Here is a 14,038-nt window from a genome sequence, read left to right as displayed (position 1 = left end):
TCCCTTTCCCGGTGGGCTGTGGGGCCGGCTAGGATTGAAGCCACCTGGAATTTGCCCTAAGCATGACTCCAGGACTGTTGGGTATACTGCAGGAATTTGGAGACCGGCTGCACCTTCCCTCTGTGGGCACCTTAGGATTGTGGGAGCTGGTGCCTGGTCACTGTTGGTCTATTATAGAAATGGCCCTTCCCCACAAATCTTGCTGCCTTTGTTGGTGCTGGTGGGGGTAGGGTGACCAAAAGGGCCTCAGGCTCAAGGGGTGGGACCCAGTTTCTCTAGGAGAGAAGTTGAGACCTTGTCAAATTTCTCTCTTCTTATTCAGTCTTCAGGGTAATGGGTCAGCCCAGAACTGAGATGTTCCCATCAGGGGCACTCATCTCTGCCAAAAATCACAGACCACAGTCCTGTTGAGTTCTACATCCAGACAGCTTTATTGCTGGGGCCTCAGAGGGCCCCAGAGACTAGAGGCTCACAGTCAAAGATCCAGGGGATTGAGTCCAAACTGGCGGAGCTGTTCATTGTGCCGGGCGTGGCGTCTCAGCACCGCCCCATCCCACTGAGGCTTGACGGCTGGCTCTCAGTTTGGCCGAGAGCCAGTCTAGGCTGTCCTGCAGACACCAAGCTTCAGATCTTAGGAAGGGAGAGGGTTGGATAAGGGGTGTTCCAGGTTGGTCTGTAAGCTTTCCTAGCCAGTGTTTTCTCAAAGCTCTTATTCTTAGTGGGTGGGCATGGTTGTATCCCCTTAAGATAGAGCAGAGTCCCCTATGGAGATGCTTCTTTTCCTTCCCCTTGGTCTGTCATTGTCACACTAGCTGGGATTTTGAGGGGGGCGGTGCTGGGCACTGGGATGGCTGGCCTTCAGAGGGTAGGGCTTACATGTAAGATTTCCTCATATTTGGCCTCCATGTCTGCCACGTGGTCCCGAAGCTGAGCCAGAGTTCGGTCCCACTCTCCAATGGCCCGCACGGCCTCTCTCTGTGTAGCCTCAGCCTCCCTCTGGCACATCTCTGGGGATGGGCGTAGAAGGATGAAAGAGGACAGGATGGTGACACTCTACCCTTGAACAGAGTCTCCAAAGGTACCCAAAGAGCAGAACGTGAGTGGGATCATTCCAGACTTCCCCAGAGCCATCAACTTTCCCATAGTTCCTATAAAGAGCTGAAATATACCATTAAGGTAGAGTAGAGAGAGAGTGGGCTTGGGACAAGAGATCTGGGTCCCAAATCTGGTTGTGATTTACTACTTGTGTAATGTCTGACATCTCTCTCTCTGAGACTCAGTTTCTTCATCTTTATAGAGAAAATGACCCACACTTCACAGGCTTGCTGTGAGACTTAAATGTGATAATGTATGGGAAAGCACCTAGTATGCAGGAAGTGCTTCATAAATGCTGACTGCATTTAAATTTGAGATAAGGCAAAGATTAGGAAAGGGGCTCAGGGCCTGCATGGCAGATAAGCAGCTCTTGGATATCTATAGCTAAACTAAAGCTATTTTAGGATAAGAAAATTTGAGGCCAAAATTGTGGAAAAATCGGTGCGCCATGCTAAAATTTTTCAGCTCTATCCTGTTACCAAGATGGAAGAGAGCAAAAACTTATATATATATATATATATATATATATATATATATATATATATATATATATATATATATATTTATATATATATATATACACACACATACACATACATGTATATGCTTATTTAGAAGCTCACTCATTTATTAGCAAATAGTCATTTAGGACCTACCATGCATTAGGCCTTGAAGATAAGGAAATAAGTAAGTTAAACAGTTTCACTTGAGCTTGGTTTCATTATAAAAATCAGCCAGACTAAGCGGGAATATGTTTTGCTTATGGGAGACATGGCAGTGGTGGGGAGTTAGAACTGGATTTGGAGACACCATTGAGAGAGGGAAATGGGGTGAGAGACTTAGGTCTTCTTCTTATAACTTAAGAATTTTTTTTGCCGTCCTGAACAGTCTGCTGCAATTCTCAATGGTGGGAAGGTCAGTGGGGAAAGCAATATGGGAGCTTAGATTGCAGGCTTCTAGGGAAGAAACATCCTAAATCCACCTCTTCAGTCTGGACAGCAGCAGTGATCCTCCAAGAGAAAGGGCTTCGAGGGTGGGGAAGCCGATCTAACTGCTCCCGAAGGCCCCTCACTTCCTCCTCCAGCTGTCTGCTCTGGGTCTCCATAGCCTCCTGCAGGGTGCAGCACTGACGTCTCATCTCTGTGGTGGGGACGGTGGGTGGCCAGGGACCCAGGTGGGGACAGAGCGATGGAGAAAGGATGGGAAGTTGTGAGTGGGGAGGGCTCTGCTTGGTCCAGTGGGGCAGGTGCAGAAAGCCCTTTTGGTTCTTCTTGCGGTGATTCTGAGAAGCTGGGGAAGGAGCTAGGAGACAAGGTCCCCTTCCTCCTGCCACTCAGGATGGGGATTCAGGCCCTTCTCCCCACTCAGTCCCACGGGATGAATGAGATAAAGGCTGTGGCTGCGTTTTGTAACCCACACAGCATCAAGCGCGTGGCATGAGCCATCGTGGAAGGTCCCTGCCCAAGATCCCAGAGGCCTTTGTTTGGTTCCTTCAGGATTCTTGTGTGTGCTGGGAAGGCTGAGACTAGGCATGGCAGATGGGAGTCCTCCTTGTCTCCCTACCCAGCATCCTCTGGCCCTCTTGGGTGTCCTCTTCCAGGCCCCTGTCTCCTGCCCACCTGTTTAATCTACTGCACACCTGCATATATGGCCTTCCCTTCACTCCAGGCCCCCTCCAGTTCAGCCTCCAGTTCTTGTATCCTCTGCTTCAGCTGGTCTTCAGAAGCCTTGGCTCGGCGGGCCTCATCCCTCCACAGAGCTGTGAACAGTCCCAGAGCAGCCCTCAGGACTGGCTCGGGACCCCACTAAATCAGCCCCCATGGCCTTGATGGACTCTGCCCACCTTTGGAAACCTGGCAGCAGGCTGCCAGCCTCTCATTGTCATTCTGGTGTTTATTGTTTCCCCCCTAGAATCCTACAGGCTCTTCGTTACTAAGAAGCGCAAACTCCTTCTGTGTTCTGGCTATGAAAAATAGCTGCCTTGGGACTTCCCTAGCAGTCCAGCAATTGGGACCCCGTGCTTCTACCGCAGGGGGTGAGGGTTCGATACCTGGTCGGGGAACCCTCATTCCGCGTGGTGTGGGCAAAAAATTAAGAAAAAAATAGCTGCCATTATCAACCCTTACTGCCCACCGTTTCCTCACAACCCCAACTCTTGACAATCTTTTTCCACTAGGGAATGGTTAGAGATCAGCTCAGCCCTCCACCATAGCTCCAACCCTTCAAGGTCCCAGGGATACAGAAATGCCCATTGTCCCACCTCTATTGCCCCCAGAACTTCCACCCTTCTTACCCAAGTGGTCTTGGAGCAGCTCCTTTTCCAGCAGTGCCAGCCTGTGAATGGATTCAGTCTCCACATCTGCCCTGGCAAGATGGCAGAGCCTCAGCTTGTCAGGATCTCAGCCTTACCTACTCCCCTCCCATCCTCATCCCACACCCTGGACTTTCTTTTTTTTGCGGGAGATCTCAGGACCACTAAATGAGGGATCTCTGATGGCAAAGTCTAATGAGTTCACTGACCAGCACATAGCAGGTACTCAAAAGATGTGTAATGAATATATAAGGAAGGCACAGAGCCAGAGGGGGCTCAGATGGGCATGGGTGCTGATTTCCCCACTTCCCCAGCTCCATGGAACCTGGATGCAGATATGAAGGAGGAGGGTCAAGACAGCTCCGTCTTTTCATGCAGAGGGCTGAATTCTCTCTGGAGGACCTCTGCTTGGTCTATGAGCCAGAACGTGGAGAGGCAGGGGGCACCCACCTCCACCCAGCCTGACTCATCAACAGCTGCATTCCTTTTCTTCTTCTGTGTCCCAGCTTTTGTCCCTTTTTCTTTGGTCTTAGGTCGTATTTCCTTGCTGTCCTGGGGGAGAGAGGGGACTCGTATTTAGGTCTGGACATGGAGATGCTTTCCTGACCCCTAGACTGAACCAGGAGTCCCAGGAGAATTAGTGTTCTAGTCTCCAACTCTGTCTCTTATACTTTTCAGAAGCTTCTGTTCTTGGTTTCCTTGGAAACCTAGGCAAGGCTGAAGCCACTGGGAAGGATGGAGTTGTTTCTCTCTACCGGTCAGGTTCTAAGTACAGAAGTCATTCCTCTCAATCCGCTTTCAGAGAAAACAAAGCTCAGTACCTGGTGCCTACCCTCTTCCCATCATCCTTACCCTGCCTCTTCCTTCCTGCAAGACCCTCTCTTGCCTCTGTTGTGTCTCCCTGTGGTGTGACCCACTCACGAGGAGGGGCAGAGAAAAGGCCCAACGATCTAGGAGCCAGAGGAGGAGACTGGGTTCTGGGAACCAATCCAGGGTGGCAAATTTCCGTCGGCGGCGGGACTGAGAACTGGAATGTTGGGTTTCTGGAGGCTGCATGTTGTCCCGGCAACTGGGAAACATGGTGTTCGTAGGAAGGTAGAAGGGACTAAATACAAAGCTTAAAATACCAAGTTCTCAGAGGGCCAATACTCTCCTTATCCCCAGATCCTAAGTGTAGTTTGAGGAGAAATGGCTTTGGATCCGATCATCTATGATTCACTTCTCTGTAGCAGAGCCTGCAATTAGGAGACTTACAAATTACAGATTTACACATCTGAAATAATGCTGTTGTGCTGATACAGAGGAAAAGGACTGACAGTAGCCATTTTGGGCGATGTACACATCCCAAGGTCTCATCAACAAAATGACATTATTAGGTTTAAAATTGAAGCTCTCCTTCAGGAAGGCACTCTATGGCGTATGAAGGAAAGAAGTGCAGAAGAAGGTGGTTGAGAGAGTTTCCCCTTTCAGAGAAATGAGTCGCAAACGAGAGGTAGACCCAGGACCCCAAGGTGTTGACATAGAGAGATGCAAATGGAGAAGAAAGGGCACTGGTTAGAGATAGGAGCTGTGAGTTCTTACGCCCTCCGTCCGGATATGTAAACTTGAGCAAGCCATTTAAACTTGCTCAGCCTCAGTTTCCTGGTCTTTAAATCTTTGATTTTGGGGAATTCCCTGGCTGTCCAGTGGTTAGGACTCTGCGCTTCCACTGCAAGGGGCACGGGTTCCATCCCTGGTTGGGGAAATAAGATCCTGCAAGCCACAGCGTGCGGCCAAAAAATAAAAAAGAAATCTTTGATTTTGTAAATCTTCAAAGGCCTGGATTTTCCCTGGGTATTTACAGGACTATCTTCTCTCATTGTGGTTTAATGTATCGCCTCTTTTCTGGAATTCCAGCCTGTGGTTGACTTTCAGACAGGTGCTGAGAAAATGCCTTGCTTGGCTCCCTGCAGTACTGAGTTGGTTGGGGCTCCCTCTAGTGGACTTACTTGACCTTCTACTGAGTCCCCTGCGTTTTTCTATTTAAATTACTTACTGAGCAATGTTGGGAGGGGTGCCCCCCACTTAGGGATGCTTCTTGCTGGAGTCATGAAGAGTTGGAAAAAAATATCTGGGGAAGGGACAATGACGAGTGGTTTGCCCTGGTCAGCAGCCCTCATCCCCCACCCCCTCTCTCCAGCCCTGTGCTATTGGGAGCCTCGTCTGTCCGTCACTGGGATCTCTGGACACCATACTGGCTAGAATGAAAACAGCAGAAACTTCAGGGCTTTTCCCCTTGCGGATTAAGGGAACTGCAGACTCTTTCTTTAGATATTTCTATCTCTGTCTTCCTCAACATTTTTTGGTCATTTTTGGTCAATTCCCTGTTGTCAGGAACAGATCTGAAGAAATAGCCATGAGATCTGGGGGAAAAAATCCTTCCTCTAGGGAGCAGGCAGATTCAGGCAGAGGCTGATGATACTTGTCACCTTCGTGGCTGCAGAGTACCTCTCGGACTCCGGGGACATTTTACAGAGTAAAGAGAAGAACCGGCCTTGTCCTTCCCGTTGCTTATTGTTCCTGTACTTCAGTGTCAGATAACCTTGTGCACATCTCCCAAATCGGAGATTTTTCTTCTAATCTTGAAGCATGTTTTTCATTTATTCGCCCCCGCCTCCCCGCCAGAACCCTCTCTCCCTGAGTAGGAATGCAGTAGAGGTTCCTGTCCTGGTCCTTCCCTTCATCCAGAAGCTTGTTTGAGGACTTTTGAACAGAATAATTAGTGTCTCTGTTGTGCTGATGCACGGAGTCCCATATTGAGGACAGAAATTACAGAGTATAAACAACATATCGTGTCTCAGAAGAGCATTTACTTTTCAAATATATTCAGTCAACCGACTTTCAGGTGCAGAGAGGATGTGGTTTGGGGCGAAGGTGAAATGGAATAAGAAAATTGCCACAGGTCACATGATGTGATACAAACCGAGCCAGCTCTAGAATAATCCAGGAATGAGAATGACATTGTGATCAACAATTCAATCTCCAGCACATTTTGAAAACAAGCCAAGTGAAAAGTGTGAAAGAAAGGTCAATCTTTCTTTCTTTCTTCACTAACCTCAGTTCATAAGTGAAAACAGGAACGATCATTTCAGCAGAACTGTCTTCCTTTGAATAGCATCCCTTCTGGGGGTTTTAAAGAGATACAGAAGAGAGAAGCATCACCCTCTCTACTTCATTCAAATGTGAGACAAATATAGGTCATCATATATTAAAAGAAATATGTGGACTTCCCTGGTGGCACAGTGGTTAAGAATCTGCCTGCCAAAGCCGGGGACACAGGTTCAAGCCCTGGTCCGGGAAGATCCCACATGCCACAGAGCAACTAAGCCTGTGCGCCATAACTACTGAGCCTGCGCTCTAGTGCCCGCATGTCACAACTACTGAAGCCTACGCGCCTAGAGCCCGTGCTCCGCAACAAGAGAAGCCACCGCAATGAGAAGCCCGCACACCACAACGAAGAGTAGCCCCTGCTCGCCCCATCTAAAGTCCGTGTGCAACAATAAAGAGCCAATGCAGCCAAAAATAAATAAATACATAAATAAAAAGAAATATGGCTTACTGCAGCAGAAACAGAGTGCAAAGTTTACAATTCCACTCTATACAGACCATACTGAACATAATGCAAATTGGAAGTCTTAAACCAAGCCAGAGATGTACAATGAGGATGTACGTTGTGAAGATGAACTACAAGCTCATACACAGCTCCAAGGGTTAATTTCTTAACCTATACTCCATAAAATCTAGGATTTGACTACGAGAGGAAAAAGTACCCTTGCATGTCTACAGTGTGCTAGGTACTGTGGAAGACCAAAGTCGATAAGACAATATAGCATAAATTAATGTGTGGCAGGTGAGAAATAGATGGTTATGGAAATTTAAAGGAGGACTGTCTGGTAAGGAGGACAATATTTGAGTTAAGTATGGGAATGCTCTGAGTAATAGTGATGAAAAAAGAAAGAATTGTGGTATTTTGTGAGTTGGTGAGTCACCCAGCATAGGATATATGTACTGGAACAGTATAAGACTGCAAGGTAGTTTGGAGTTAGATCATAACTGTTAATTTCATTCAGGAGGCAATGGGGAGTGTTTAAAGTTTTTTGTTTTTTGTTTTGTTTTATGCTGTCAGACCTATACTTTAGGAATACTAGTCTGGTGGCAGCATGGATGGGAGGTGGCAGGGAAATCAGTGAGGAAAAGGTTTCAATAGACCAAGGGAGAGGAAAGGAGAGCCTGCAACTAAGGGTGGACGCACTAGGGATGGGAAGTTTTGACAATTATCTAAGAGCTTTGCCTATGTGTTTTCTTTAGACATTTTAACTCTTTCTAGGTCGGAATTGACTAATGGAAGTTCTACTGATAGGAAATGATAATTTTGACTCCGCAATCAATCTTAGATACAGGCCATTGAATTGCAGACAAGGATATTTTTTCCCCTCTTACAGGACTGTTTGATAAGCTGAATTCCCTAATCAGTCAAGAGCTTCGTAGAAGAGCCAGGTGGGGAATCTAAGGCGGAAGTGAGTACTTATTGAGGCACCAGGGCCTGCATGCTCCCAAAGCTGAGGCTCAGAATTAGCAAATTAGGGCAGGGAACTTCCTTCTTTGGGAGAGAGGTTCTTTTTTTTCAAAGTTCTTCCAGCGGAACTTTGAGACTAGAAAAGTGGAAGTGACTGGGAACTGAATTGCTGTTCCCTGGGAGGAGCGAGGACTCCTCAGGCCAGGGCTTGAAGCTCAAGATGCTGGCAGTGCCCACCTGTGGTGCAGTGTGCTGAGCAGGGGAATCTTAAGTACATATTCAATTTCCAGAAAAGGAACTTGTGTTCAAAGCAAAAAAAGGGGGAAATGTTTTGTTTTCAGAAGGGTCAAAGGGCCTGGAAGAAGAGCTCGAGGCCTAAGTGTCTCAAGCCTTTCTGGGGTCTAATCAGGATGCAACAATCTGCAGCATTCACATTCCTGTCCTCGGTCCTGACTTAACTAGGAGTTTAAAACACTAGGGAGTGGGGAAAAAATTTCCTTTTTTCTCCCACAGTGTTAAGAAGCAAACAACTTTAAGTTCAATTTCCTCATTTGTCAGGTGTGGGGTAAAGACTTGAAGTTCAGATTCTTTCTATGGCCACCTGTCTTAATTTAAATAGCCCAATGACCGCCTCCAGGAGGGTCATCCCACAACCCACAAGGAGCACTGAGGGCTCGGCTTCTGCCCAGTGCGCAGGCTCCACGTTAGACCCCGCCCCGACCTTTCCCCGCTCCTCCAGCAGGGGGCGCAGCGCGAAGGCTCCGCCTGGGCAGCAGCCCCCACTCCCCCCGCCCCTCGCGGTAGGGGCGGGGAAGACGGCGCGGAAACTTGGCCGCAGCTTTCCGGGAGCTGTGGCTCGGGAGGGGGTGGCGCAGGAGGGGTCGCTCCCCAGTCCGGACGCTGCCACTCGCTCCGCGCGCTCCTCCCATCCCCGGGCTAGCGCTCTCTGAAGGGCCGCGCCCGCGCGGACCCACGCTCCCGGCGCCGCCCACTCCCCTCCCCGCGACCGCCCCTCCCTCCGCCCGGACGGCCGGCGGCTGTGACGGCGGCGGCCGGGAGAGGCCCCTCCTTCACGCCCTCCTTCTTTCCCTCACTCGCAGCCAAGCGGAGCCGGCGGACGCGGCTGGGCCCCTAACCCTCCCCGGGCTATGGCCGGCAATGTGAAAAAGAGCTCTGGGGCCGGGGGCGGCGGCGGCTCCGGGGGTTCGGGCTCGGGCGGCCTGATCGGGCTCATGAAGGACGCCTTCCAGCCGCACCACCACCACCACCACCACCACCTCAGCCCCCACCCTCCGGGGACCGTGGACAAGAAGATGGTGGAGAAGTGCTGGAAGCTCATGGACAAGGTGAAAGGCCTGCAGAGGACCCGCGGGAGCAGGGGTGGGCGTGGGCGGAGGGGCCGAGGGACGGGAAGGAAGGGACAGAGGAAGCTGGGGGAGGGGACGGGTCATGCGAGGCTGGGGAGGCGAGGAGCTGGGGTGACGGGGCGCAGGGGTGGGGAATATGGGGGTGGGGAGGAGACCGGGAGGATGGGGGTCGGCGGTGGGGGAAGGGCTGCGGTTGGGAGTGAGGGAACGTTGAGGTGTCTGTTTGGGGTTGCGAGACAAAGATGGGGTGGCGGCTGGGGTGAAGGGTAACTGGGGAGCCACCAGGGAGGAAGTATAATGGGGGTGCAGAGTTTGCGGCTCTGTGCAGGGTGTAGGGATGTGGGTCACGGAATTGGCCCCGGGAGATAGGAGGGAGGGGGTGAGGAAGAGCGCTTGATTTACCGGCTGGGACTGTTAGCTGGATGAGCTGCTCTGACTAGGGAATTAGGTTTACGGACTCTGGTTGAGAGACCTGGGGTCCTGACAACTCCGCAGGCAAACTGCGCTCTAGGTGAGCGTATAGTTTTTGTTTCTGTTTTTTCTTCTCATTCAGATGCAGCACCGAGAGAAAATAAATGGGGGGTGTTTAAATGGGCCAAGGAAGGAACTTTCCTCCACATCTAGCGCTGGCTCAAGTTTTTCTCCTCCAAAACATTGAATGGGATCCATTGCTGGTGCTGAGATAGATATGCACTGATTAAACCACACGTTCTGTTCATAACCATTATTTTAGGAGAGATATGTTGACTGAGCGGGTTAGGCAGCAGATTCTGACTTCTTCCAGAACTTCCTCCTTACACACACTGCTTTTCGTTGGGTTCTACTTTTTTTTGGTAACAGAACCTGACTCCTTATTACAGAACCTGACTTTAAACTTGTTACATGAGCTGCTTTGGTTACTTTTTTTTTTTTTTTTTCTAATAAGTGTGAAAAATAACCCCACTTTAAGTTTGGCATTTGAGAGAATGTTACTTCCTTATAGTTGTGTCTGTATAATGAAACATAGTAGTTAGTTCCAAGTATTTAAAAGTGTTTAAACAGTCTAACGGTTTGTTCCAGAGAATTCAATGTTTCCTTGCTATTTTTCACATTTATTAATAACTTATTTTTGCAAAATTCATTCTGCAGATGAAAGGTGATTAGAAGGATCAGGCATATATTGTAAGAGAATGGTGTTATTTCCTCCAGAGTAAAATTGTTTTTCTTTGGTTCCTCTCTGGGCCTAGGTTCCTCTTCTGTAAAGTTCTTCATGGATTGTTTTGCACTAGAAACAGCTAATAAAAGTGGCTATGAGGCACTTGGCAAATATAAATGTGCTATATAAATTCTTAATAAGTCCTGTGTATGAGTTAGCACTCCTGTAGTGCATACCAGTGGTTTCAGAAGCTACTTTTTCACTGCTGGTTTTTCTCATGTTAAGTAATTGGTATGGTAATTAATAAACAAGTATTTGTATGTTGATTATATTGGTGTTATAATGCTAATTTCATTGTTAGAAATTGTAATAAAACCATTAAAGAAAGTTAGGCATAAAGGAAATTTTAAATGCATTGACATCTTGAAAGTATATATGGAATATATTCAAAATCCGAAGATTGTAGGTTTGCATTTTAGGGATTTAGAGTTAATGACTTAAAAAGTTTCTCCTGGAATGAAAAAACATTTGCATTTCTAATTAGTTTCTCATTGTATCAACATGTGATGTATCAAAATCATATTGATTAGAGACCTCTACTTAAAAATAATAAACATTTTATCAAACTTTTGAGTCTGTGTAATGTAGTCCTTAAAATAAGATTTCCCCTTAAGTCTTTCTCATTCATCTCTTTACAGAGTGTGAATTGAATTATGATTTCTTCTGCAGAATGTTTAATTATTTGGGAAGTATAAAGACCTCTCGGTTTTGAGTCAATGCTTTTCAGGTTTCGGTAGTTTCAAGGAAACTAGGCTTCTAGCTTTTCCATTCTAGCGTTGGGAAAGGAATGTTTTATTCTTGTGTTGCTTGTTTTGGAAAATGATTTTTAGTACTTTTTGCCCCATATCACATATTACTGGTTGTGCTGAAATGAAAATAGTTCTTTCTGATGTATTGGTCCAGTAGGTTCGTCCTGCTTTCCAGATTTTCTGACTAATTCTGTAGTGTTGTTAGATTGCACCGTCTCTTTTACTCTTGCTGTTTAGAGCATAGATGTTCTCTTTTTCCACTTTATTTATTTATTTATATTTTTGCGGTACGCGGGCCTCTCACTGTTGTGGCCTCTCCTGTTGCGGAGCACAGGCTCCAGCCGCGACGCGGCATGTGGGATCCTCCCGGACCGGGGCACGAACCCGTGTCCCCTGCATCGGCAGGCGGACTCTCAACCACTGCGCCACCAGGGAAGCTCTTCACTTTATTTTTATTGTTGAAAGTCTTAAATGTATCACTAACCCTTCTTGACTTTATGCCATATGATATAAGTGGAGAAGAACTTAGTGTCAAATCTATAGATGTCCCACACATTTATTGAATTTAGCTCTAAGTCACCATCTCATATCTATTTTAACCTTGTCGTTGAAGCTAGGTGAATATTATCCCAGCCTATTATTAATCACTTTATTGGTTTAGCCCTGGGAACTGTCTCCTCTTCTCCAGTATTGGATGTATACGGATGGAGGAGTTGGCATAATTCATGGGTTCTGGTCAACATAGGCCCAATTTACTATTCCATTGCAGGACTTAAACTCATTCTTGGAAAAATGCTTGTGCTAGAGTGCTTGTTATTAAGCAGAAGACATGGTCAGCCTCTAGGTTCTTTTTTTGCCACCCCGGTAAATTGTAATTAATATTTGTGAAGATACTTGTATGTGAAGAAAGTGGCTAGTAAGTAAAGAGACAGCAGGGCAGGGGAGTGGAGAGAGCAATCATATAAATTGCCTTGAATGTAAATATAGAAGTATCAAGGTATTTAATTTAGTGAGAGACTCAAAATTCCGTTATGAAGTAGAGTGGGAGTTGGCAAACTTTCTGTCACAGGACAGATAGTAAGTGCTTTAGGCATTGCTGGCCACATATGCAGTCCTATATTCTTTTTTTTTTTTTTAAATAAATTTATTTTATTTATTTATTTTTGGCTGTGTTGGGTTTTCGTTGCTGCACGCGGGCTTTCTCTAGTTGTGGCGAGCAGGGTCTACTCTTTGTTGCAATGCGTGGGCTTCTCGTTGCGGTGGCTTCTCTCGTTGTGGAGCACGGGCTCTAGGCAAGTGGGCTTCAGTAGTTGCGGCTCACGGGCTCTAGAGCACAGGCTCAGTAGTTGTGGCGCATGAGCTTAGTTGCTCCGCGGCATGTGGGATCTTCCCGGACCAGGGATCGAACCCTTGTCCCCTGCATTGGCAGGCGGATTCTTAACCACTGTGCCACCAGGGAAGCCCACTATATTCTTCCTGTTGTTTTTACAACTCTTTAAAAATGTAAAAGCCATTCTTATCTTGCAGGTGTACAAAAAAGGCTGCAGGCTGTAGTTTGTCCACCTCTGAAGTAGAGCATCATGCTGGCAGTATTTTAAGTCCATGCTATGTTTTTATTTTAAATTAGCTTATGTTAGTAAAACGTTAAGGTGTTCATTTATTTAATGGGCTATAATTTATGGGAAAAATGCTTTCCTTTAAAGCATGGGTTTAAAAAAGCATTTTAAAAAGATAATCCTTCTGCTACCTGGCTTCTCCTGCTTGCCCTAAAAAAAGCACCTTAAGTAACTTCCTGTATTTTGGAAGTAAGATGCACTTAATAGAATTTATGAATCAGTATATTTCATTGTACTCTTTTCTCCCTTTCTTCTTACCTTTCTTCCTATGCTTGCATGCTCACTAAATCAGGAGCACAGTAGTGCTAGGTGTAAATTCTTACGTTCCAGGAGATTACATTACAGTGATAAGTGACTGTATGTTCAAAGTGATATGGGATCTCTTAAGTTTTAACATCATGTACATATTTCTTCTCTGTCTTAACCTCTGAAGATTGTAAACTCCACGAGGATAGCAACCATAATCTCTTTATCTCCTGCAGTGTCCAGTCACAAGGCCTTACACAATAGTAAGTGCGTTGTAAATATTTATTAAATTAAACTGCTTTGTGTGCCCCAAAGGAATTCTGAAAGGAAAAGGTATGGGGGTGGGAATCATTTTTAATTACATTAAACTTTTTTATTTATTTCAGTAGTTCTTTGGCGGTATCATCCCTATTTTATGGATACTTAGCCTCAGAGAGGTTATGTAACTTAGTTAATAGGGGAGCTTGACTTGGAATCCAGGATTACCCACCTCCTAAGGCTTAGTTATTTCCTCCATACAGTATAACTTCTCAGGTATACAACAAAGTCTCGATAACAAAAGTCATTTTTCAGAAAGTGACCTGTGTAGGTATACAACAGCAATTCTCACACACGCACACGCACACACACACTCTCACACCCGCCATTCACACACTCAGGCAAAGTACATGTTCTCTTGAATGATGTTAACGTGGTGTTTAACTAGTACCATTAAAAGAAATATCTTCTTTTTTTTTTTTTTTTTTTTTTTTGGCGGTATGCGGGCCTCTCACTGTTGGGGCCTCTCCCGTTGCGGAGCACAGGCTCCATATTCGCAGGCTCAGCGACCATGGCTCACGGGCCCAGCCGCTCCGCGGCATGTGGGATCTTCCCGGACCGGGGCACGAACCCGTGTCCCCTGCAT

At 46.7% G+C, this 14,038-nt stretch overlaps 2 protein-coding genes across 2 annotated transcripts in view; one reads left to right on the top strand and one right to left on the bottom strand.

Moving 5' to 3' along the window:
• Nucleotides 1–475: 475 nt before the first annotated feature.
• Nucleotides 476–4,486, bottom strand: DRC12 (dynein regulatory complex subunit 12 homolog). Its single transcript, XM_007124224.3, is given in 8 exon segments — nt 476–574; nt 576–608; nt 877–1,009; nt 2,145–2,235; nt 2,735–2,854; nt 3,389–3,459; nt 3,873–3,958; nt 4,328–4,486. Coding segments are annotated over 8 exon segments (792 nt in total).
• A 4,554-nt stretch (nt 4,487–9,040) lies between these two features.
• The window catches only part of CBL (Cbl proto-oncogene), a 96,254-nt gene continuing 91,256 nt past the window's right edge, over nt 9,041–14,038 (top strand). The window contains exon 1 of the mRNA XM_007124216.4: nt 9,041–9,307. Coding sequence (XP_007124278.1) covers nt 9,110–9,307 — 198 coding nt within the window. The 5' untranslated portion in view covers nt 9,041–9,109. The remainder of the gene's footprint in view (nt 9,308–14,038) is intronic.

Source organism: Physeter macrocephalus, chromosome 16 (assembly GCF_002837175.3).
Source record: "Physeter macrocephalus isolate SW-GA chromosome 16, ASM283717v5, whole genome shotgun sequence".
Lineage (NCBI taxonomy): Eukaryota > Metazoa > Chordata > Mammalia > Artiodactyla > Physeteridae > Physeter > Physeter macrocephalus.
The sequence above is the reverse complement of the archived record's forward strand: the minus strand, read 5'-3'. Positions and strand labels throughout refer to the sequence as shown.